The sequence below is a fragment of the Pundamilia nyererei genome, unplaced genomic scaffold (genome assembly GCF_000239375.1).
Source record: "Pundamilia nyererei isolate P.nyererei 1_Seehausen unplaced genomic scaffold, PunNye1.0 scaffold00021, whole genome shotgun sequence".
NCBI lineage: Eukaryota > Metazoa > Chordata > Actinopteri > Cichliformes > Cichlidae > Pundamilia > Pundamilia nyererei.
The window spans coordinates 4,513,391-4,538,974 of NW_005187422.1; the positions used below are offsets into that span (position 1 = coordinate 4,513,391).

A 25,584-nucleotide genomic window follows, 5' to 3' on the forward strand; every position below is an offset into this window, starting at 1 on the left:
ACAAGCCATTTTACAGTGGTGTGAAAAAAAGTTTTCTCTATGCAGCCTCACCTCTATGAAAGGAGAAGAAATTCACCCCCAATCAAACCATGTAATCTTCAGGGAAACTGCAAACGCTACAGTTAGCATGTTAAACATGTTACATTTAGAAAAAGACCAAACAACTATGACTTGTCTGAAAGCCTTTTGTCTCTAAAGAAAACATGGCAACATGGCTTTGGTTTGCAAAGTTGCATCTGAAGAAACCAAAAGATTACTGAAATAATGTCCTTTGGATCGACAAGACCAAGGCGAAGAAGTTTGCCCAAAAACCCAACACAGCATATCAGCATAAATACTGCATACCATCTGTAAAGCACAGTGGTGGGGAGGGGTGATGATTTGAGCTCGTTGTGCAGCCACAGGAACTAGGTACCTTGAAGACATTGAGCTGACCATAAACTCCTCTGTTTACCAAGGTGCTTGAGCATCATATATGAGGCCATCTGTCCAACACCTAAAGCTCGGTTGAAGCTGAGTCATGCAACAATACAGTGATGTCAAGCACAAATCTGCAACAGAATGGCTGGAAAACAAAAGAATCAAGGTGTTGCAGTCACCCAAAGTCAAGAACTGAAATGCTGTGATGGCACCCTAAGAGAGCGGTATATAAATGAATGCCATCAAACGTCAATGAAATGAAGCAAGGTTGTAATGAAGAGTGGGGCAAAATTTCTCAAGAACGATGTGAGAGACTGATAATGGCATACAGAAAATAATTACTTCAAGTTTTTGCTAAAGTGCTTCTACGAGCTATTAAATCACGGGATGTGTACTAAGGTTTTTCCATAGAGTCCAAAGAAAACGTCCTTTTGCTTACAGCTGTTAACGTGAGGGTTCCCGATGGTTAGGGACAAATGCAATCGCATGGCAGGAAGCTGTAAACGAGCCAAACTTCAGTCAGGAGAACAACTGAGATAATCCATCCACAATACGAGGTTAGTTATTAATGTACTGCTGCATGTGCTGGGCTGTAGTTACATGTGAGGTTTTAAAAACTGAGCTTTAAAACATGCTGCAGATGAATAGTGATGATAGAAACCGAGAGAGGCTGACAGTGATCACTGACTTTTTTTAGGGGCTTGTTCAGATTAAATAGAAGAAGATACATTAACACATGTTAAAAACACAACAGCCTTAATACATGCAGAGTAGTTTGGACCTGGAAACAGGGTTCATCAGGTCATCACTTAAAGACCGGATGACAACTTTGTTTGGCACATAGAGCTGTGTGGGAGAGGACCACAGTTTGTGGTCTCTTCTCTTTCACCCAACAAGTAGTTACAGCATACGGCTGCACCTCCCCAGGTGTAGTTCTGACAGAGGTTTCTTCCTGTTAAAAGGGAGTTCTTCCTCCCCACAGTTGCCAGGTGCTCGCTCTCTGTTCAGTCTCTAATATTGTGGGCATTTTTGGATCACATGGTAAATACACTGACCTTATTATCTGAAACTTTGGCCATGCTTAATATGATCATCCACTCCTGGACAGTTTATGTATGATAGATAATAAGGTAAAGTACAATAGGCAGCTTCATCCTGGGCATCATCCATTCTCCCTGGGGTACCCAGCTCTCTTCCCTCCTATGATGTTGGGAGGTGGGGGAGTAAAAAGTGTGATATTGCACCGCTATTCTTGTGCCAGTAGCTTGCTAGCTTTTGCAGTGTATCTGCTTAGCCTCGCGGAAGACAGGCAATGGGTGTAGGTGCAGAATCTTTCTTTTGACTGTCATTTGGATATAAAAAAATAAAAATGTGTGTAAACTTAGCAGCCCACCACAGTGTTATGACTACATGTCCCAGTGTTAAGAGAGATCAATAAACCACCAACAGTGTGTACTAAAAGAATATAGTTTTATTAAGCATTGTAGCTAAGTTGCCTTCAAGTACACCACACCAAAATCCACGAACATTCAACCAAACCCATCAGCAGTTCATTCTTTTACAATCCAAGAGTTAGGCGGAAACTCTGATCAACTTACACAGAAGGTAACCCATTTAGCTCTTGCAAGGGGGACAGGGGTAGGAGATTACACCATCTCTCCAATCACTAGTGATAGATGAAAAGCTTTGGCAGTATTAAGTGAAAACATGAAATGATGATTCTGGTGAAGAGGAATTACAAGTGTATAAATAACACTAAAGGAAATCTCCCTAATGATTACTGGTTAATGGCTAAAGTTTTGATTTAAAGGTGGAGCACGCTGCCTTTTAGCTACACAAAGGGTGAGTTTCTTTTTTTTGACTAAAACAGGAAACAGTAACAGAACAATATAGCATGAATACACTACTCCAAAGTGGCTAAATAACCTTTTTTTAATGCAACAGAGGTCAATATCACAAGAAGATTCCAGGTTAGAACAACTACTTTTTGGGACTTTTGTTGGTATTAGATGTTTCATTAATTTGTAATTGGGCACCGGGAAGAATGGAAGAAAAAGGACAGCATGCATAATAACTACACACTGGTTAGACTGCGAACCATGCAGAAGATTTCTATCAAAGTGGCAACACTACAGCTCTACAGCTTCGAGTACAGCTCAAAACCCCAATTCAAGCTTTCTTTGTTTGCGTGTGATTCGCGAGCTGTTTCTCGAGGCGTTACTTACAGTTAAATAAGCGAAACAGCGTGGAGCTCACGTCTAGTGAGGGACAGAGCTGTTTAACCATGAACACAACTCAAAGTGGTGATGGAAGCACAAGATTATGCCTCACTTGTTTCACTGAGCGGTTACAATGACAACACAAAATCCATACCTGCACACGGTAAGTACTAGAAGCAGGTCAAACACAGATGAACTCACATTTTCAAATTAAAGCGTCTTCAAGCAGTAACCTTCTGATTTGAAGTGACAAGGGAGTGAGTGACTCCAGGTTACCGGTGTTAGGATCTCGTGTGTTTAGAGAGAGGGATCCGAATTACATCTCGTTTCTTTGTTTGAAAAGAAAAAAGCACAATGAATGTAAGCTTTCCATATTTCCTCGTGTTCCTAACCTTGCTCCATGTTTCATCCTTCACCCTCTCTAGAAAAATAGGTTTAATCTTCTGTTGAGACAGTGACCTCTAGACCTTCATCTCTATGGCAGCCACTGTCTACATTTAGTGCATTTAAGTGAGGATTAGTATTGCACGTCTTGGAGTCACTGCTAAAGGCACTTTCAGGTTGGATGAGAGCCCCACATTCCTCTCTCTCTCCGTTCAGCTGCTCTGGCTCCTTGTCCTCCACACCGTTCTCCATGGCTAAGCTCTCACCGTGCTGTGCAGGTTTCTTTTCCTCCTGCTTGGGCTTCTTTTGGTCCTTCACTAGGTTGTTTCCAGATGTTTGAGCAGGCTTGTAAGCAGGCTTGCTCTGGTAGACAGACAGAAAAAATGACGGTGAGGGTTCTTCAAAGAAATCCTGAGAATGCAGACTTTATCATCCACCCATTTTTTTCTATTTATTGCCATTTGGACACGGTGCCTATGCAACATGTCCAAAAGGCAAAGCTCTAAACAGGTGAAGTGTAGGGATAAAATGCATGGATTGCACGCCATCTCAAAGGTGACACTGTCTGTTACTTAAACTAGTTATGCTAGAAGAGAAAGCTCAGCAGCATGCAGTCATGTAGCTTGCCTAAAATATAGCAAAGCTCGAAAGGGAACACGATTGGGCTACAGTGACTTAAAATCTTTTAGGAAAAAAGATCAGAGAACCCATTTGGTTCTTTGATCTTTAGACTCTTATAGACTACATAGATAGAAATAACTGAGGGACATAATTTGCTTCAAAAGTGAAGTCACCCCTGTTTATTTACTGTATTTTGCCTAATGTGTTGTCAATGATGCACATTGACACTTGTGAAATGAAGCAAGCTGTTAAGTTTTGCACAGTCCAATGGCTCTAACCACGTGTAACATCTCCATATTGAGAAAGGTTTAAACACTAAAACTGCTTTCAAATAGATTAAGCAAGTAGAGCCTGTGGTGTGATGGTCATCAGTTATAATATGATATTTTTAAAAAGCTGTAGATTTCTGAGTTTGGTAGGTTAAAAAAAATCTCACCATTGTTGTTTATACTGCATTTATGTAGTGCCTGTTCACATCAATGGTCATCTAAAGAAGAGCCTGTAATATTAAGAGAGGGAGAGAGCCCCAGCAATCTAATGATCGCACATGGCAAAGGTGGGGAGTAGGGCTGGGCCATATCATACCGTTCACGGTAACACCGGTGTAATGTTGGGCAACGAAAATGAAATATCGCGACAGAATATGAGTAAAACGCACATGCGCAGTGCCTTTGTTTTCATACGCACATGGCAGAAAAAGCATGGCAGCGAATGAGAAGGATGAAAGCGGATCGTTGAAAGAAACGGATGAACCAGAACTGGTTTGTAAAAATGCTGCAGCTTCAGTGGTGGGGAACTGTTTTAGCTTTCGCCCGTCAGATACACAACAAAGCAGTATTTTTGGCAGAGCATGCTAGCGGGCCGTCGTTATTACCGTGTTTTTTGGAAAATACGGCACACTTAAAATCAATCCTTTGATTTTTCTGAAAATCGACAGAGCCCCTTATAATCCCGTGGGCCTTATGTATGAATCGTAGGCGGAGCCTCGCGGAGTGATACGTACTGTGCTTCAACATAATATTACCGTATTGTGTGTGTATAACCTCTTTTTAAGTTTTGTGGATATTAAACATGGTTGTGCTGAGGATATGTCGGCCAGTTTCCACTTGGTTAAACTGTCAGCGAGGAATTTGCATTTGCACTTTAAATTTTTACATAACTTTAATGCTGCTTGTTTAAGTGAAAATACATTGATTTATTTTCTTTTGCACTAATAAAGTTGTGGAGTTGTAAAGTATTTTGTCTCGTGTCAATTATATCGTCAGTTATATCGTTATCGCACATTTTCAAATGTATATGGTGATAAATATTTTTGGTGATTTCGCCCTGCTCTAGTGGGGAGGAAGAACTCACTTTTAACAGAAAGTGGTCTCTAACAGAACTAGACCGCAGACAAACAGCCATCTGCCACGGCTGGAGAGAGAAATATAGAGGGACCGAGCGAGGTGAAGAAGATCGATTTTGGAGACAGTGGCACTGACAAAGACACAGGAGGCTAAGCTGAAGACAGCATGGAGACGAAGTTAGAGGCAAGGCTGAGATGGCTTAGACATGAACAGGGACAGTGAATGTACTGGACAAAGCAGACCTCAGAGAAGAGTTATGGATGCAGTGAAGGAGGACATACAGCGCGGTGGTGTGACAGGAGCAGAACGATAAGGACAGGCTGAGATGGAAGCAGGTGATCCGCTATGGCGCCCCCTAAAGGGAGCCGCCAAAAGAGAGACCAACAGCAAAACGCAAACTATAAGATAGAGAAGATATCTAAAAGAAATCAGCAGGTTTTGTGAGTACTTGGACTACATGCATAAAATTCAACACCAGAAGTGCTGAAAACAGAGTTGTGGGTCTTCAGAAGATTGTCATTTTATATCAGCATTTTTCTACTTTTTACTCAGAAAATATCAGACAGAAAATATCAGACAGAAAATATCAGTCTCATTGTTTCTTTTAGATGATAACAGTCAAATACAGCCATTTTTATACTGGTAGAAATGATGATAGTAGATGTTAGATGCAACCAGTCAAAGACCCAGAAGGCACTGTGCACTGTGATGACCTTCATAGGTCAGAAAATGTCGGAAACATTTAGAAACACAGAAACAATGAAAATAACTTGTGTGTTTTCAATGGTGTGATACAGTAGAAGAGGATATTTAGAGCTTATTAAGGCCCACATGTTACAAAAGTCTCCATTGAAAATCATGTGCGGCACAGAAAAATGCATTTGTGGGTTGGAAGTCCTGCCAACAAACAAAAGGACTCAAGAGTTATTTAGAAGTTAATTAGCAGCAAAAGGAAGCCCAGAGACATGCAGGGAGCCTGTTTAGTTCCCTCTCATGTTCCCATGCTGAAAGCTCACACAATGGTTGTGTTCTGGTTTTGCACCGTAATTAAACAGTGGAAAAACCAACAGCTGCATCGGGAGTTTTGTGAGGTACCTTCCTGGGAAAGCAAACTGCAGGCTGAGCTTCAATTTAGGAATTATTCGTTTCTCTGGTACCAAAATCCACGTGTGACAAACACTGAGAATTTCAGACACTGATGATCATCTTGAAGATTAAAGCTTCAAATGGTCGATGATGGTCAATAACCAATGATGGCAAAAGTACAGTCACTATTGCTTTGGTCAGTATTTTAAACTAGATCAACACAATTACTTATTAATATAAGCATTCAGGTTTCAAACTCATAAACAAGCTTTTACACTGGACTGTAGTGCAGTGTGTCCTTCAAAAAGATGAGAAAACTGAAAGCAGACAGAGATCTAGCAGTGGCCTGACAGATGCATCCGGCACTAATTCATAAATAACACATTCATCTGTTGTTCTTAAAGAAAACAGAACGAAATGCTGGGATTTGCCACACAAGAGCTGGACTGAAGATGTGGCAACAGGTCTGATAGAGCGATGAATGAAATGTGAAATTTGGCCTCAAATCGCTGCCTGTATGTATGGAGGTCAGTGGGGTACAGTTAGGTCCAAACATATTTGGACAGACATTGTGGTTCTGTACATTACCACAATGATGAAGTGCTGACCTTCAGCTTTAATTCAGTGGGTTGAACAAAAGAACACAATCTCTTCATTTCAGGGGCTCAAAAGCAACAGGACAGATTGAATAACTGAAAATAAAAAGTTCATTTCTAACACTTGTATGAAAACCCTTTGCTGGCAAAGACAGCCTGAAGTCTTGAACTCATGGATGAACTCAGATGTTGGGCTTCTTCCTTTTTAATGCTAGTAAACACTAGTGTGCCAGTGCCGCTCACAGCCATCACACTGCCTCTGTGCCATGCTTTGGATCATGAGCTGCACACCTTCTCCACACTTTTGCTTTTTTTTTTCAACTCCTGGCCTTTTATCTGCTTAACTGATAATGACATAACAAAGGAAATGCCCACACCTGCCAGTGAAATAGCACTTTGAGTAAACTGTCCAATTACATTTGGTCCCTTTAAAAAGAGGGTGGCACATGTTAAGTAGCTGAAACTCCTAAACCCTTCATCCAGTTTGAATGTGGATCCCCTCAAATGAAAGCTGAGAGTCTGCACATTGTGTCCGTAGTTTATCTGGAACATGTTTCAGTAAACAGGTAAAAAAACTAAACTTGTGTCAGTGTCCAATATATATGGACCAAACTGCACAACAGTTAGTGTTTATCTGTTGTGCTGGGGATCCTGTCTGCATCGATGGAATTAGAAATCCAGAGCAGTGTTATTGTTTCTTTCATAGATAATGTTTTTTTCTGCACAGTCCCTCCAAATAAAATGAAATCAGTACTGACTTACCAGGTACGTTCCCTGGCTCCTGAAGGTTCGGGCGTGGTACCGTCCTCCCCGACCAAACGTCCTTATGAGCGGTGTAGAAATCACGCCTCTTGGACGACTGCAAGAAGCAGACAGATTTCCACTGTAGATTCATTTTAATCTGCTGTTTTTGCCACATTTTGAATCTCTACATGAAAAACAAGTACTTTTTACATGAGCTTATAGACAGGAAGGCTTAGACCATACATCAGGACCAGTCATAAAGTGTATTACAAAGAAACCTGATCGTTTTACACAAAGTTCAGATGCGAGAAGTCTAGAAAAATGTGTGAGTTCATGCATCGAGCCGTATTACTTCACTATGGGCGCGATATGCTGATGTGAATGACACTGTCTCATTTTCTGCAGTTGTAAAAAGAAGAAAGTGGTGTTTTCTTAGTTTGTGTAACGTAAATGATGGAAAAGTCTGTTCTCAAAGTAATATGAGCGAGACGTTCGATCTTTCTGCCGTTACCCTCTGTTTGGTCCACCGACAGACACCACCTGCAGAGGGATGCCTCCTCTTCCTCGGCTGTGTCGTGTGCCAGACCACTGACCCACCACAGTGCCGGCGATCTCCAGCTTCCCACCTTGTGTTTGGACTGCTTCCAATCCTTACAGAAACAGCGAGAAGTTGGCATCAAATGTTAAGACCACGCTTTGTTTCTGAAGACTTGTGAGAAATGACCTTAATCTGGGCTACATGTTTTAAAGAGCAGAACTCACCGGGCACCCCCCAGCCTCTCCCTGCAGGAGGCGTCATTGGAGGCGGGTTGTAGAAATAACCAGTGGGAGGGTAGAAAGGCATCCCGTGAGGAGGCAGAGGTGGCGGTGGGGGGAAAGGAGGCAGATGAGGTGGCCGAGCAAAGTTGAGACCTTCCAGGATACTCTGACGCATCTTTTCCACCCTGGCCGCCAGCTCAGCCTGAAGAGAGAGATATCACACAAGCACTGGCTTAACACAGAGAGCTCTTTTTGTCTGTGCAGTCATCAGCCTCTTGAATCAGCAGCTATAAAATCAATATCACACTGCTGTCAGTTAAACACAGTGCCTCCCTTTAACAGCTTCATTAGATCAGCTGCGGTGCTCACCGTCTGACAAGAAAATGTTCAGTGTCTGATTAAATCACGGTAAAATGAAACTGGCCTTTCGCCTCGATTCATGAGATCTGGGACAACAGGTGCTCAACAGTAGTTTCAACAAAACAACAGGAACAGCCTTAAAATTTTTAAGAATGCGTTAAACTAAATGTGCAGTTTTAAAGATTAATGATATGTGTGCAGACTACCTTCAATCTCAGGCATCTTCAGTCAGTTCCCTATTTTCAGGCACTCAGTAGACGACCCCCACACTCTAAAGCTGCTGTGTTGTGGTGACTGTCGAGGCCGTTTGAGTGCAGTGAACTCATCATCATGTTCAAGAAACCAGTTTGGAATTATAGGAGCTTACGCTGCTCGAAGGAGCCATCAAAGATACGTACACTATGGTCATAAAGGGATGAACGTAGTCAGCAACAATACTCAGGCTGGCCGCGATATTTAAATGATGCTGAACATATGTCCACACACCACCAGCAGCTGCCTCAACTGCTAATACAGGCAGGATGGATCCATGCTTTCATGCTGCTAACACCAAATACTGATTTTAGCATCCAAAATGTCACAACAGACATCGAGGCTCAAACCAGGCAAAAGCTGCTCAATCTTCTCATCCAATTTTTATGAGCCAGTGAAAACTGGAGCCTCAGTTTTCTGTTGTTAGCTGATAGAAGTGAACCAGTGTGGTTCTCTGTCTCTGCAGTGCATCTGCTTCGAGATTTGTGCGTTCTCCTGCAGACCTCGTCTGTGACCAGTGCTTATTGAAAACATTTCCCTTTAGCTTTTAGCCTTCTAGTCATTCTCCTCTAACCACAGACATAAATAAGGCTTTTTCATCAAGAGAACTTTTTTTGGACCATTCTCCGTAAAACCTAGAGATAGTTTTCAGAAACTTCCCACAACCCTGTCCTGTTTGAAGTCACTTAAAACAATTTTGTTTCTCATTCTGAGTAGTTACATATATCGCTACAAATGTAGCTACTCTTCTGAGTAGCTACTGCTTTGCTGAAGAGACCCTGCCCTCTATGGTCAGTTTAAGGAACTTCATCACCAGTGTGGAAATCACGCTTCCTTTCTCAGACACATTTCAGAGCTAATAAAATACAGCAGAATGCTTTTCTAGGCAAGATGCTGGAATATTGTTAGCTGTTCTTTGCCGTTGTTTAATAGCAGGTTGTACCCATTTTTTACACTCCTTCATTTCCAGTTGTGGTCAGACGTTTACATACACTCGTGGCATGAATGTTACGGCAATTTTAATGATTCTTTGGAACTGTTCTGTTTCCAGGGTGGAACAACTGTACAGCACACATCTTTAATGATTAAAATGCAAAGGTTTGAATTGATTATATATACAGACCTTCACAATAATATCCAGTTAAATACCCAATACCAAGTTGTACCTTATCCAGGTGCTTTTGTTACCAACAAGCTAGAACTGTATGATGTTTGATGTGTGTCCTGTTAGAACAACCAATCGTGTCCATGTTTCACAGTTTCCCAAGCGTTCTCGGGTGTGAAAGCCTCATCCTTACTCTTCTAGATGTAAAGCTGGGGATTCTTTCTCGGTCTGTATCCTCTCAGTCCATGGCAACGTAACACTCACCGTGGACAGGCTTGAGCCTTGGTGGGTTGCTCCTGAAAATCCTAACCAATTTTCTCTCATGTGAGGATCACAGTTTAGGCCTTCTTCTTTGGCATAATGGTGACAACTTTAAATAACTTGTACTTACATACAACTGTTTTTTTAACTGGCACTGAGAAACCTTTCTACAATTCTCCTTTTAGCTCTTCGCTGAGCTCCTTGGCCTGTCCCACTGTTCTGAGTACTGCTCCATCTAATGAATGCTGTCAAACAAACACTATTTATGCTGGCTAAGAGAAACAACCTGTTGTAGTCGATCATAATCACTAACGAGAAGTTATAAGGCCTTGGCCTTCTCTCTTATTAAAACAGTGAGCAAATGTAAATATCTGAGCTTTTCTTTATATTTTTGACCGTGTGTGAATTACAGAAAATTCTAAATTGTGCACCTTTTTTAAAAGTCATTAAAGCAGCTATGCAATTATTCCACCCTGGAGAGAGAACAGTTCAACCCATGCTCACGATGAGTTAATGCAAACCATAACTGTAAGTCTTTTAATCATTTTTACATGTAAGTAGGTCCAAATAGGAAAAGATGGCTCTGCACACACACCACAGTCAGTTGTTGGACTGAAGATGCTCAGCTGGAAAACTAGAACATATTGCCCAACTCTAGTGTGAGCATGAAGGTAAATAACCAATAGCAGCACTCGGGGACGCATATACTTATCCCTCTGGGTTTGTTCAAAATCACGACCCTTTCAGTTTGTTTGAGGCCAAAAGTGTCCACCGACAGATTAGGTCTGTAAGTTTGATCATTTTTATGTTTTGTTGCCATTTTTTCTGCATAAAGCTTTTAACTAACTTTAGTTTTTTTCATAAATATAAAATAGTTATTACGTTTCACAGTTTTAACCCTTTAAACACCAGTTTGTTTGTCCACTGCACTAGCTGGAAGACAACATCACATCTCGCAATTTTCTATAATTGCATTGCTACTGGAATTTCTTGTATTATTAATAGTAGAGTCTGGGGCATGTAATTGATTCACATCAACATTGATTATAATGCATTGTTATTTTTGTGCAGGGAGAGCAAAACATAAAAACTCCCTCTCAGCTTGTTCGTGGCCACCATAGAGCTCAGAGGGTTGATTTTTGGGCAAATGGTATTCTGTTTATATATGTTTTGAACCCCATACAGGACACAGTTTAGGGTTTGTTTTGTTCAACTGTTTGATTCCCTGAATGTCTACAGCACAGCTTTGAGAGTGTAAAGTTAGCATCACTCATTAAGCTACAACAACAATATTAATGGCACATACAGCAGGCTCAAATACACTAGAAGCATGAGAAAACCCTATCCCAACCTTAATACTGGAGCGTATTTTGCTGACGTGAGACTGGTGCGGCTGAATCTACCTGACCGTCACAGAGGTCGATGAGCTGGGCCTTCTCCCTGCTGGCCCTGACGAGTTTATTCTGAAGCAGCTTGCCATCAAAGTACATCCACGGGCAGCAGTGCTCCCAGGGAATCGGCTGCCCGCATGCGTCATTGGCGAACAGAGCCATGTCCACGCCGCTCATGAACAGAGCAGCCAGCTGGACTCCCCTAGGGTCCAGGTTGTCAATCTGTGGAAGCAAAATATGAAAAACTTCTAAAATGCTGAAATGAAAGAAAAAAAACTACCAACCCCTAACAGCCCTGCTGACCATTCAGATTGAAACGGGGGAACTGCAAAGCGAAGCACAGAGCAGGTGTAAGCAGCCCATTCACACTCAGCTGCTAAAACACAGCGACGAACAAGCTAATCGAGCCAAGACAGAAAGCCAACACACACAACCCAGATGTTCTGACACAGGCTGAGGGGAGCTACACACAGAGACCACAAAGAGGAAAGCGCACAGCTCGTGTGGATGGTTCAATTAAAAAGGGTCAAATCGATCCAGCTTCTCTTGAATTTATAAACCATCCACACACGTCACTGAAATCCCGCAAAGCTCTACAAATACATCTCTTAACACAAAGCTACAGCTTCAGTAACAACAAGCTCTGCAAAACAGTGTTTTGCAGAGCTTGTTTTTAGGAACATGAGGAGTGTCCAGAGAAGAGAAAGAGGTGGAATACAAAGCAAGGGAACGGATGACTGAGCAGCAGATTATAGCCGAGATATTCCCGGATGCAGTTCTCAGACGCTCCTCATATAATCAAGACTATAAAATCACCTTAAGTTCCTGCAGCTGGTCAGGTTCATAAAGTTTAGGAGAAAGTGCTTGAGCTAGGAAAGCGTCAAGTTCGTAACGACGCAAAATTCTTACTCCTGGCCAATGTAACATAAACCTGAAGCAAAACACAGAAGATTAACAGTGTTACAGAAAGCGGGAACCGATCGAGCCCGTCCTCATCAATCCTCACTCCCTTAAACTTTAGCATCGCACTGCTTCCAGCTGTCAGACTGTGGCTACTCACCGGAGCACACAACACAGCACTAAGAGGGGCGTGGGGACGTTGTCGGGGTTCAGCATGGCCGGGGTGTCAGAGCGCATGCAGGCCAGGAACGCCCTCATCCTGCGGTTCTTGTCCTCCACGGCTTTCCCCAACCACAGCTTCTTGAGGTTGGGACATGTCCACTCCCTAAAGGACAGAGCCTCCACCAGCTCTGGAGTGTGGGGAGATTTGCCTTTGTAGGCAGCCCACTCTTTAACCATGACATGTGTGTCTGCAGGAGGACAAAAAATAGTGAGCGATTCGTACTTTTATAGCATGTAAAAAATATGTTTAAAAGCCAGCTTTATATCAGTATTAGGGCTCAATAGCTGTTATTTACACGTTGATCATGACTCAAAGGTTCCAGTCACACCTGAAGACATAACAGGTATCAACAGTGGTCGAACGGACCGAAACCAGAATCGGATGATTTTCACCGATCTTGGCCTAGACCGGTGACGAGTCAATCGCTCAAATCTGATTATATGCTGGTCCCTTTCATGCACAGCGGTCACTCGCACACACTCACAGCCAGATGTGGTTAGCATGTGGCTATGGCTGTAATCGAGTTCTTAACTTTGAATGAAGAAGACACAAAGCTCACCAAAGTAAACCCAAGTCAACAATACAGAATGTAAGCTAGTCAGGGCAGGCAGGTAAAAATAATATTTGGAGTTTTCTGAGGTGAGGAGTTTATTTAGAGTGTTGTCTGTGACATGTGAGAGTTAGACCTCCATATTAAACAAACCAACACAAAAAGAAGCGGCACACATCATCTGCTCACCGGAAACAACCTCTGACTGACTCTATGCAGGCTGTCAATTCACAGCTAATCAGTCTACCCAGTACCAACAGCTCAAGCCTGTAAATCTAACGTGTACATATGAAAATCTCATAACAGTCACTAAACACTCACAGATCATTAACACAGCTAAATGCGTCCCTATAAAAGAAAAATACACATTAAAAGAAACAAAAGAAAACAATTCTACAAGTAGAGCACCCTTCTGCTTGGTTTAGCGCAGTGATGTCAACAATGACCTGCATGGTGGCTCAGAACAAACAAACACAATGCCAAGTGGTCAGCGCTGTTGCCTCACAGACTCCACACAGAAAGGCCGGTCTGTCTGTGTGGAGTCTGTATGTTGTCCCCGTGTTTGTGTGGCTCCTCTCCGGCTTCCTCCCACAGTCCAAAGACATGCAGTTAGTGGGGTTAGGCTCAGTAGTGATTCTAAATTTCCCACAGGTGTGAATGTGAGTGTGAAAGGTTGTCTGTCTCGCTGCGTTAGCTCTGCGACCTGTCCAGGCTTTACCCTGCCTCTCGCCCCGTGGTAGCTGGGATAGGCTCCAGCCCCGCGCGCCCTGATGTGGATAATTGGAAGAGAATGGATGAACAATATTTATAACAATATAATACTATAATTATGACTTGTACATGCTTTGATATTAACTGCAACATAATGCTAACACAAACAAACCAAGTTTAGCATGTGAAGCTATAGCAAATACGCACATGTATGGTAGAAAAAACCACATGATGGACAGTGGTCCCTCGCTGTAACGCTGTTTTGTGGATTTTCTTTTGTGCAATTTTGCATTTTTAAAAATTCTTTTTATTTTTTATGGCGCATTGTGTTCTGCGTCCTGATTGGCTGTACAGTACTGAATGCGTTCAGCTTGTCAAATTCACATAAATCTTCGATCCGAGCAGTGTGACTCTGAAGTGCTGCACTGTATGTTTCTAAGTTTTCTCCACAACAAACACAACAATGTCAACGAAACGTTTTGCACCGTCAAAGGCAGCTGCGGTAGCTCCCAGAAGGCAGAGGAAGATGCTAACCATCGCACAAAAAGGTGGACTTCTGGACATGCTAAAGGAAGGTAAAGTTACCATAATTTTCAGATTATAAGGCGCATTGAGCGAAACAAAACAGTCAGATAAGTCAAACTTTACTCAGCTCATTCTTCTTGCTTCCTCTACTTCTGTACCAGTGATTCGTTTATGTTGAATTCTCTGGCAGCTGCTCTGTTCCCATGTTCTGGACATAAAACAGGGCTTGATCCTTGGTTTCATTCTATAATACTGGACTGATTTTTCTACGAAGGTTTGAACTTTGAGAGTTTAAACAAGAGAGAAAAGTGTGAAAATGTTCGTGCCTGTCTGAGAAAAGTGAATAAAGTGTGTAGTGACGGGTTTTAAATCATCTATAATAATTGTAAAAAATAAAGCTGGCTACTTCGCAGATTTCACCTGTCGCTGGTTATTTTTGGAACACGACTCCCACAATAAACGAAGGACCTCTGTAGTGTGGAAAATGAACTTGTAATGAAATTATAAAAGTGTGACAGCTGCTCACCCACTTTGTCACAGAGAATTACCACAAAATGGTTTGTAGCAACAAACTTAACAAGACACTTGAATCACTTTCATGCAGCTGACGTTGGATATTCTAAACAAGCTGACCAAGTAAAAGTGTCTGAAGTTGTTTGGAGCTCAGAGCCAGCAGCCTCGGTTTGAACAGTCATCTGTTATGAGTTATAGTTCTCAGAAACAAAATCCAAATCAGAATTAAGAATTGTCCGACACAGTTGCTACTGACGCACCTGTAGATAACAAACTAATGCAACAAAAGAGCTCTCCTTATGGACTACACATACTAGAGTAGCTTTGCATGGTTCAGTTCAAAATACTCTGTCTGATACCAGCACAACCCCACGCATGCCCACACTCAATAGTTGTGGATGAACAAAAAACGTTTCCCCCGTGTGTCCCACAGCAGTTTTGCTCCTTTTGGGCTCCTAACAGGAATTCTGTGTGCAACCCATACTGTTTGTCTACGAAAACACTCACTGGCCCATGTCTGCCCAACAACAGTTTTACCTCTCAAGGTCCCAGTGACTATTTTCTAAGGGCCCTGGCTGCTGTGGCCCCAAGTGGGCACACCCGCTCGGGGCCTGTGTGGGTTTGCCTTGTGCACACAGCCCCAGTGAGCCCGCACGGGCATGTTTGTTGGGACATTTCACACCAGCCTCATTATTTGAAACTTGAAACCAGTACCTCTAAGAAAGAAAAAACAGTGGAAGTGCAGAGCCCTGCTCTCAGTCTTACTCTAATCTCAAAATCCCCGCCCGTGAGTTTTCACTACAGTGTTAAACAGACATAAAGGAGCGGTTTGATCATAACTCACACTCAGGGAGGCAGTTCTTCCTCATGGCGAGTCTCTCAGCCTTCTTTCTGGCCTCTGACAGGCTGAAGAGCACTCCGTAAACATACTGACGGATAGGTCGAAACAGTTGCACTGCTGAAGGCAGGTCTTTGTTGGCTTCATCTTCAATGGTGACAGACAGCTTAATCTCTCCCTGCAAAGGCACACTGTTAGATCAGTGCTGGACAGTGACAAAGGCCGCTCAACACAGGCACTTCACATTCTACCAACATGCAGAGTTTGTATATGCCAAATACAACACGTCAAAGATAAAAGCAGTCTAGATGACCTTAGTGAGGACGTGGTAGACGTAGGGGTACATCAGGCCCTTCTTGTGTCTGTGCTCGGCAACCCGCAGGACCTCGGGGGCCGCGGCAGGGAGAGGTGGGATGGTAATGTCCATATGGTTCCTGGTGGGCATGGAGAGCAGGGAGGGGATTTGTGCATTCGAGCCTTGGAGATCTCCATCCTGTGACCCCAGGTTCACAGCAGAGGTCCCACACAGCTCAGTCTGAGGACACAAGGGGGTGTGGGGATGTTCAATCAAGTCTATTGTCAGATTCCCCATCAACCAATATGTAGTACTGGTCAAGCTAGACTCACTTTCGCCCCTTCACCTCTCTCTGGTGTGTTGGAAGCGTGAGCAGCCTGTCCATTTTTGTGCCACTCTTCAGTGTGCTTGCTCACGTGACTAGAACAGGGAAACAGGTTTGTTGCATTTACAGGTAAGTGCTCAGCATTACTGTCTCTTACAGCAATCAGCCACAAGTCAAATAAACTGCCATTCACAATGACTAGAATCTTTTTGGCACAACATCACACTAAGAAACCTTTGACCCTTTACTTTGTCACGTACTACCTGCCTACGCATCATTTCCAACAGAGCGTAGCGGTTCTTGATCTTGGAACCAGTCCAGGGAGGAAACCTGAGCTGGTGACAAAGTCATGGCAGTCAGAGGCTCAGTGATATGTGCAAAAGGGAGGCTTATGTGTTCTGATCGCATGAAAAAGCTACTGTGTCAAAAACTTGAAATGTGTCTGTTTACTGCAGTTTGTGGCTATTTAACCACAGACCCGACAGAGTGCCCAGAGTCCACTGGCAAAAGAACCCACAATCGACACATCGATGTCAGAACAGGACTGAGCGACCGAACAATCTGCTCTGGGCTGTGTGTTTCTCTGATACAGATGGCAGCAGGATTGTTTATAGGAAGAAAGAGCGAGCCAGCCGACACCATCCACCGCTCTGTGGATTATTGTGCTGTGGAATCTTTTGCTTCCATCTATAAAGGTCACAAAACCCAAACATGAGGTCACTCTAACCCCAACTGTATCCCTGACCTTCTAACCCTAAGCCCATTTGCGGATCCAGATGACACCCAGACTGGTAGAGCAGGTTCTTCAAAAGCTGCAAACCAACTCTACCCTGGCTGCTGCTGGTGTCTGTCTTAATGTGATAGCTGTCACCGATGCATGCTCTTTCTATGCTGGGCTCACGCTGCTGTTCTACTCAATTTCTACATATTCACATAAAAGAGCCAAAAGCTGCCAAAAGCAAATTTACTGTATTTCTAGGCCAGGTCCATTGGTCCTGACTGAATAAAGCACAAACTAGCTTACAGCTACCTTCACCTTTGTCCTCTCCCACTGCTGCTGACCTCAAACAGTCAGTGTAGCCGCTGATGAAGCGGCACACCATCAGTGAGGACATGCTGAGCTCTACTCACTTGGCAGTTGTGCCAGAGCTCTCATCGTTCTCTGAGGAAGACGACGTGGAGGAGGCATTGAAGAAAGGAGCCTCTATGTGGTTGGGGCTGCCGGCTTGCCTGGGGTTGATGGGAGAGGATCTCTCATAGAGGGGAGTGTGCCTCCCTTCAGGAGAAATGCTGCTGAAGCTCTTTTGCTCTGGGAGAGCTTTCTCAACCGAGTCCACAGACTGGCTGCCCTCCACCACAGCGTCTGTGTGCGAGTGCTGGACCTGAAGGCAGGGGAGACACAGAAGCATCAGGAAAGCTGAGGCAGCTGGAGCACGTTGCCGTGGTACTGGCTGGATTTCTTACCCCGTGTTTGTCAGGCTGCGGCGCCTGTGGAATGGCGAGTAGTTTTGGAGATGGCACTGCGGCTGGCACCCCCGTGTGTTTTGGTCTAACTGTGAAACAAACACGAAACCTCTAGTTCATATGAAAAGTAACTTCTACACTTACAAACGCAGATAGTTTATGTGCTTCATCACATTCACACTGAAATTTGATAGTGGTTACTAAGTGGCAAAGAACCGTGTAGGAGCAGTACTGCATTTGAAGAGCTTCAAATAGAACCGAACACAGAGCCAAAGAAAATGCACCTGAGCAGGTGGACTGCAGGCCGTCTTATTCTGAGAAGCTCTTTCACTGTTAAAATGATCAAATTTAGTCCAGTGAGTTTTGATACGTCTATCTGAATATGAGTAACAGGCTGTATAAAAAGATGGAAAACACTCCTTTACATTTGTTCAGTGCGTTTGACCTGCTGCTTCGGTCAGCAGTGACATGTCCAATCAACTCAGTTTAGTTTTATGCTTTTTAACCTCTAAACTTTGAACACTTTGTGTTAAACTCCCCATAAATAACATTTACAGTTTATACTTTTCAACGTTATCTACTGTACATCCCCCCACAGCAGCGAGTCTCCGAACAGACGGAACCCAAAAGTAGTTTAATGGAAACTTTAAAAAAAGTATCATTTTGATGTAAACTCAAGTTAAAGCAGAAACTCTGCACGTTAATGTCATAAATGAAATATTAAAGTGTTGAGTCTCAGCGCCGCGTCTCGACGGATCAGTGCTGCTGACCCGAACTCCAGAGTTTTCAGTTTATGGTGAGATGAGGCGAAAACCCACCCAACTGTAGAGGTAAATGTTGGGGCTGGTTGGCCACTGAGTAGTACTCCACTGCCTTCTTGAAGCGGAAGATTTTGTCATCAGTGCAAGACTAAAAGAAAAAAATGAGAGAACAGAGTATTTCTGTCTAAAACACAAAAAATCTCCAAATTCACTTTCAAACAAGCAAATTCTTTATTCCTCTTATCCTGATTTTGACCACTTTCTACTAAAACATGCAGTAAAAATAATATACATAGCTTAGGTAACTCAAATGGAATCAATCACTGCACGCTCAATAATGTGTTTAGACCACTTCATCATCTTCCCATTTTCTGAGCATCCCGCTGGATCCTCTGCGACTACATATTCATCGCCACAGCTCAGAGCTCACTGATCCCTTATGTGTCGGTGTCACCAAAATAAAGGAGTAAAGGACAGAAACTGGCCATACAACTAGACTTAATACCAAACTGAAGCCATAATGAAGAGAGACCACCTGTCAGAACCTGTTTCATAATCAATTTTCCCAAAGCTTTCTATTGTTTGTGGTGTAGTGTATGCTAAAGGAGGCACGCGTATGCAGTCTACCTGCACATCTGGCAGATCAACAGATTTTATTTAGAGCACGGACGTTCTGCATCTTTAATCAACAGGACTACATCTGAAAACTGTCACATGATCATTTTAGCTGGCTCTAGCTCCATGACCCATTCACGGCTGTTTTTTCTTGCTCAGTCAATTCAAAGTCACAAAGAATCACTTCAACGTGATGTGAACTGGATTTATTAAAGGATGATCAGGATCCTTTAATAAAGCAGAGTTGCAGTCTCTTGACCAGGACATGTCCTTCAATGCACATATTAAACAAATATGTAAGACTGCGTTCTTCCATTTGTGCAACATCTCTAAAATTAGAAATATCCTGTCTCAGAGTGACGCTGAAAAACTAGTTCATGCATTTATTACTTCCAGGCTCGACTACTGTGATTCATTATTATCAGGATGTCCAAAAAACTCACTGAAAAGCCTTCAGCTAATCCAAAATGCTGCAGCAAGAGTCCTGACAGGGACTAGAAAGAGAGAGCAGGTTTCTCCTGTTTTGGCTTCCCTTCATTGGCTTCATTCAAAATCCTGCTCCTCACATACAAGGTCTTAAATAATCAGGCCCCATCTTATCTCAATGACCTTGTAGTACCATATCACACTATTAGAGCACTTCGCTCTTGCTCTGCAGGCCTACTTGTTGTTCCTAGAGTATTTAAAAGTAGAATGGGAGGCAGAGCCTTCAGTTTTCAGGCCCCTCTTCTGTGGAACCAGCTTCCAGTTTGGATTCAGGAGACAGACACTATCTCTACTTTCAAGATTAGGCTTAAAACTTTCCTTTTTGCTAAAGCATATAGTTAGGGCTGGACCAGGTGACCCTGAATCCTCCCTTAGTTATGCTGCAATAGACGTAGGCTGCCGGGGATTCCCATGATGAACTGGGTGTTTCTACCTCACTCACTATGTATTAACAGACCTCTCTGCACTGAATCATATCTGTTATTAACCTCTGTCTCTCTTCCACAGCATGTCTTTATCCTGTCTTCCTTCTCTCACCCCAACCGGTCGCAGCAGATGGCCGCCCCTCCCTGAGCCTGGTTCTGCCGGAGGTTTCTTCCTGTTAAAAGGGAGTTTTTCCTTCCCACTGTTGCCAAAGTGCTGCTCATAGGGGGTCATATGATTGTTGGGTTTTTTTCTCTGTATCTATGAAGCGCCTTGAGGCGACTTATGTCGTGATTTGGCGCTATATAAATAAAATTGAATTGAATTGAATCAGGATCGACTGTGACTGCCTGAAAATCAGAGGGATTTTTAGCTCACTGATGGGATTAAATGTCGTCATTTGGAGCTTCACAATAAATCGAATCTGTTTCACTAGAGTGTCGTGTTTCATAACCACATATAAGCAAAACTTGATGAACACAGGTTCAGTCCCACATGCTTTCAAATTAGTGTTTGTGGAGCAGTTTCACTGATCCATCATCAATTGGTAGAAAACAGAAGAATGATATTTCTGCCTGGCGGTTCGAGGTTAATGTGACTGCACTGGGAGAACTGCTCATTTATCTCATCTATATCATTTCTTTCCCCCCCCGAGCACTGGCTGTGTATGAAGAAGGGCGAACTACATGAGGACGGATTTTAAACATATGAAACTGCCACTGCTACCCTTCAGCTTCCAAGCAGATACACCTACGGTAGGAATGTCAAAATCCTGCGTTATTGCATTCACAAGATTTTCAGAAAAGGTGAGTAACAGAACTATAGCTCTGAGGCGAAAATAAGTCAAATGCAGTGTCAAGCATACTGTTTTAGCTGGTCCAACCACTTACTGTGAAGCTAAATCATTTGAATCTGTAAATATCTCACTGTTTGCATTACCAAGGGTAGAGGGGATGACAGGGTGGAGCAAAACATTCAAACTTTGTTCAAAGGGCTTTTGGAAAGTTCATACCTGTGAATTCTTGAAGATGTCCTTGCCAATGGTCTCCAGGTCAGTGATGTCGGGGATGCTGCGGACATAGTCGGCCACGGCCTCGATTACAACATCACAGGGAGGAAGCACGAGCTGATGGGCACGCACCTGTGAAAGACAGGTTGTCCTGAACGCAGCCAAAGCTTATATAAGCCTTCACTGCATAAGAGGGAAGGTTACGAATCAATAAGCACAAATGATTTAAGTCAAAAGTAAAAGTGTCTTCTTCCTCTGTAAGTAAAGTGTATCTGAGAAGGATTCGGGCCCAGGGGTGTCTGCTGGTTTGTGAACATGTTCGGATGTGTCTGCAGTATGTCCACATCAAACTGAAATGTCGACTACTGTAACACTCGTGCACAAAAAGCTTAGATTGTGCTTCGTGTTGTGAATCATTCCACCGTAACAGTGTCAAGTGAACTTTGTTCATTAGACTCTCTGGTGCCACGACAATGAACTCACTTAAGCTGGAATTAATGAAAGTGAGGCTGCTTACATTTATGCGGCAAACAAAGAACTTTGCATGTTATCTTTTATCATGTGCACATCCACACACGTCCAAGTGAACTCGCCCATCCGCAGCACCACAAACAGAATCTGAGTCTTGTGCTGTCAACTTGAGAGCATTTTGACAGCTTCATCACTACATGAAAGAGAAGACTGCTATTTTGAGCAAAGAGGTTTTGTCCGTGTCAAACTGTGCATGGACTGAAGATCTCCAATCCTGCAAACATGGCTCTGAAACACTCTGTGGGATCTGGACGGTCATACAGAATCAATACAACAAGCTTTGTGACAGAACAGATATGAAACCCATTAAGCACATGCCTGTTTTGGATGTGAATGCTCTGGATATTTCTACACAGCACTGTGGTTCCTGTGACTTTCATGGACCCGGGTATGAGGTTTATCCGAGGTCATATACGCGAAACGCTGTTTACACGGAAAACAGATGTTTGGGTTCTGCGTGTCCTGTGTACATAATAAATACTAGTATCCTGGTAACTGTGTGATGTTAGTTTAGGCAGGTGTGATATGTTGAGAAACACAAATAGGTAGATGTACCTATAACTATTACCTGAGGGCAGCTGCTGAAACTTGCTGGTACTAATACCAGGTTAGCATCATAAGTGTGCTTTTCCTTATGACAGCAGTGATGTTAAACAAGGCGAGTGGCTGTGGCTCAGGTGACAGAGCGGCTTGATCACTTTGGCAAGACAGTGAACCCAGAATTGCCTCTGGTGTGAGTGTAAGTGCTAGATATGTATGAATGCGTGTGTGACTGGGTTAATGAGACTTGTAGTAGAAGTTTTAGTTAATTAAACATAAAGGTCAGTGTATGTACAATAATCTGAGAGCCAAACACTCAAATTAAAGCCGACTTACAGGGACGGAGGCTGGACCTGGAGTCCCGTTACCAAATCCAGGTTGAATAAAACCAAAAAAGAACGATTAAAGTTTTTAAATACTCTGATCATGTTTACATGTGCTAACGAAACAACTACATACTTCAAAAACTTTATCATAACCAGGACACGAGTCCATGCAAACACATCTACTGGTCTGAAGTGGGGGTGCGCTCAAATGGGTGATGTCACATAGACGCGAGTACCAATAAAGACCAACTAATAACTGGTGATTAAAATTTGGTCACAGGTGTGACTAGGAGGATGAATGGTTGTCTGTGTGCTGAGCAACGCCCACACAGGAAACACTTCACTCATCTTGAATCGCTCTGAAGCTGCCAGCTGGTCACCTGCAGACATTCCGGGGTCCAGTTGCCTAGGTAACGCCTCTATTTTCTACCAGGTCATATGTCAATCAATGAGATCCTGCGCTGTTGCTGGTAGCTACTTCAGTCTAGGCGTCGCTGGCGCTTGCTACCATATGTTTGAATGCAAAACATGTGCACTTTTCCTTCCCATCAGTCAAGGATGTGCACTGCACGAGCAAACGAATGACCAGTAACCATAATATTTAAGCACAAGGCCGACAGCTCTCGCAGCTCTCAGAGAAAGTCCTTACCTTCAAAGATGCTAAGGGATGCTCTGGACCAAGTAAGCTCCAGTGAAAGGCAGCCAAGTCTTCATCAGGCAGTAAGTGATTCCCTGTTAAAAAGAAAACATGTATCCGTCAGCCTCACCGGGGCAAACGCTTCCACCAACCTTACTTGCTCAAACTACAACACTAACCTAAAAGCGATGCAAAAATGACAAAACGATTGGGGCTGAGATCGAGCTGCCGTGCCACTTCGTGCATCAGGTACTGGCTGGTGGTGAGGTTTTTGCCGTTGCGGCTCAGTTTGAGGATGTGGGCGTTGAAGTAGTATGGGATATTGCTCAGGGCGTAATCCGAGTCGTAAGCCACCAGACCATGGAAGCCACTCTTCCTGCATAAGGCTATCACTTCCAGGTGGTGGTCCTCCACACTCTGGACAACCTGAGGAGAGCCACAGACAGGAATTGAGCTAACGCTAAAGCACTCGAAGAATACGCACAGGAAGAAAACTACAGTCGAGGAGCACACTCGTGTGAGCTGTTGGTGAGTGAGCCTTGCTCATAAGTCCACAACTTGATTACTTTTTGTCATGTTACAGCCTTATAATAAACGTGTACCAGTAGGACTGGAGTCTTCTGTCTGTATTCACTGTTACAGCAGAATCACTGTAACCACTTTCACGTTCACTTTGCTGCCTGCTCTGTGGTCACACTTGAACAGGCTACTAAAAGAAAGATCCTGTGTATGCCATCTTTATTAGGATTAGTACAAATATATAAACAGTTCAGCCATATTGTCAACACATCACTATCATTGCTGTGAAGAGCCACAGAACATGTTTCTGACCTCAATGACCTGCAGGTCTGTGCCTCAGGTAAAATTAGGGCTTTATTTTTGGTGTGTGTGTTAAAAAGAACACACACTACAAGTCTTAAATGTAAGTGTGAAGTTGTGGCGTACTGCATTAATTTACCAGATTCCAACAAATCGAGCAGCTGTGTGATGGAGGTGGAGGCAGAGACGCTGTCAGAACTTTCTACTTTATCTCATCAGCTCATCGTTTTATTATCTGAGCAGAAAGTATCTTTACAGTTAGTAGTTTGTTTGTTTTGAGATCATTTAAACCTCAGCCATGAAGTTACGTTCTTCCAGTGAAACAGGGACTTGTTCGTTTATGCCAAACCTGTCTGGACAAACAGTGACCGCTGACAGAGGGGGGCCAGCATCTGAACTGGGACTCAGACCAGCAACCTGTTGGATACTAGTCAACCACCGCAGTTGCCCACCCTCGCACAGCAGGTTAGAACTTGTCTAAGTGTGGGAACAGCATCGTATCGTGGGTCAGGATGCTGTGGTGACAAGGTGGGCAGCTAGCAGGCTAACTCGGGCTGTGTCCACAGGTCAACAGGCAGACACTGCCGGGCCGAGTTTCCACTCACCCCGACGCGGAACTTGAGGAGAGCAAGTCGGATGCAGTGGGCCATACACACGGGAGGCAGGAACCAGACTTTGGGCGGTGGGGTGCCTTTATTCTGGACGTGGCTGATGATCTGCTGAGCGGTCTGCCTCTCGTTCACCTGCCGCTTGACCCACTCGTGAAGACGGCCTTTCTCCAGGGCGCCATTGAAGCACACCAGGAGCTCAATGTTCCCGTTGAAGCAGGCCTGGGAGAGGGCGGCCAAGTAGCCCAGCATGTGGTTCCACTGGCCCCCGCAGACCCAGTCGGTGTAGAAGCCCCCATAGAGTCGATGGAGGCAGTTCTCGGCGTCCACCAGCAACCTAAGCGGACTCTGAGGGGGTTTCTGCCGGCCACCTCCAACCAAACTCCCCCGAGCCAACCTCTGGAGGTCCACCGGCACCACAGCGCTGGGACAGTGCTTCTCAATATACTCCAGGAAACCTTGCACACCCATGTCGAGCTTCTCTTAGAAAAGACGGAAACTTAAAAGTGACGGTAAAGAAAGCTGGCTATCATAGGAAAATAAACCGGGGGAGGTTGCAGTGCGCCTCTCCCCCAGTGTGACTGACTGCTAGCTGGAGATATTACCGGAGTTGCTGTAATTACAAATGAAATCAAACACGCCTGCTATTTAAATGTGTCCGCTTTCCGGTGAGTTGTTGTTGTTGTTTGTTGTGTTTATTAATTTGGTTCATGGCTTCAAGATGCCATGTGTCGCTTCACGAAGCCATGACTGCGATCCTTAGTCTGTACCGGAGGAGAGCGAGAGGGAAAGCACGTGACGATATAACGCAAGGCACGTAGGCTCGAGAGGCCCACGTGAGAAGCAAGAGAGTACACTGTCGGTGCTTCACTGTTTGTTTGTTGTTGTTGTTGTTGTTGTTGTTGTTGTTATTGTTTGCCTGAATTAAAAAAATAAAATCA

General features: G+C 43.7%; 1 protein-coding gene across 1 annotated transcript; it reads right to left on the reverse strand.

Annotated features, from left to right (window-relative positions):
- Positions 1-1,873: 1,873 nt before the first annotated feature.
- On the reverse strand, positions 1,874-25,422 carry LOC102207667 (constitutive coactivator of PPAR-gamma-like protein 1 homolog). The gene is made up of 17 exons (XM_005726711.1): positions 24,641-25,422; positions 23,396-23,642; positions 23,229-23,311; positions 21,186-21,314; positions 18,707-18,797; positions 17,889-17,977; positions 17,556-17,806; positions 16,432-16,519; positions 16,118-16,339; positions 15,811-15,982; positions 12,605-12,854; positions 12,361-12,475; positions 11,557-11,766; positions 8,179-8,377; positions 7,928-8,066; positions 7,435-7,531; positions 1,874-3,386 (listed from the first exon to the last, which is right to left on the reverse strand). Exons 1-17 carry the CDS (start codon positions 25,112-25,114, stop codon positions 3,075-3,077), a joined length of 3,168 nt encoding a protein of 1,055 aa, XP_005726768.1. The 5' UTR covers positions 25,115-25,422; the 3' UTR covers positions 1,874-3,074.
- Positions 25,423-25,584: the final 162 nt, after the last annotated feature.

Bases quoted from the DNA above. Each gene is read 5' to 3' on its own strand.
- LOC102207667 (XM_005726711.1), bottom strand. From the start codon at position 25,114: ATGGGTGTGCAAGGTTTCCTGGAGTATATTGAGAAGCACTGTCCCAGC. The intron at 17,807-17,888 runs GTAAGAAATCCA...CCCTGCCTTCAG, and splicing joins CGCAGCCTGACAAACACGGG to GTCCAGCACTCGCACACAGA. The intron at 12,476-12,604 runs GTGAGTAGCCAC...GTTTTGCTTCAG, and splicing joins GTGCTGTGTTGTGTGCTCCG to GTTTATGTTACATTGGCCAG.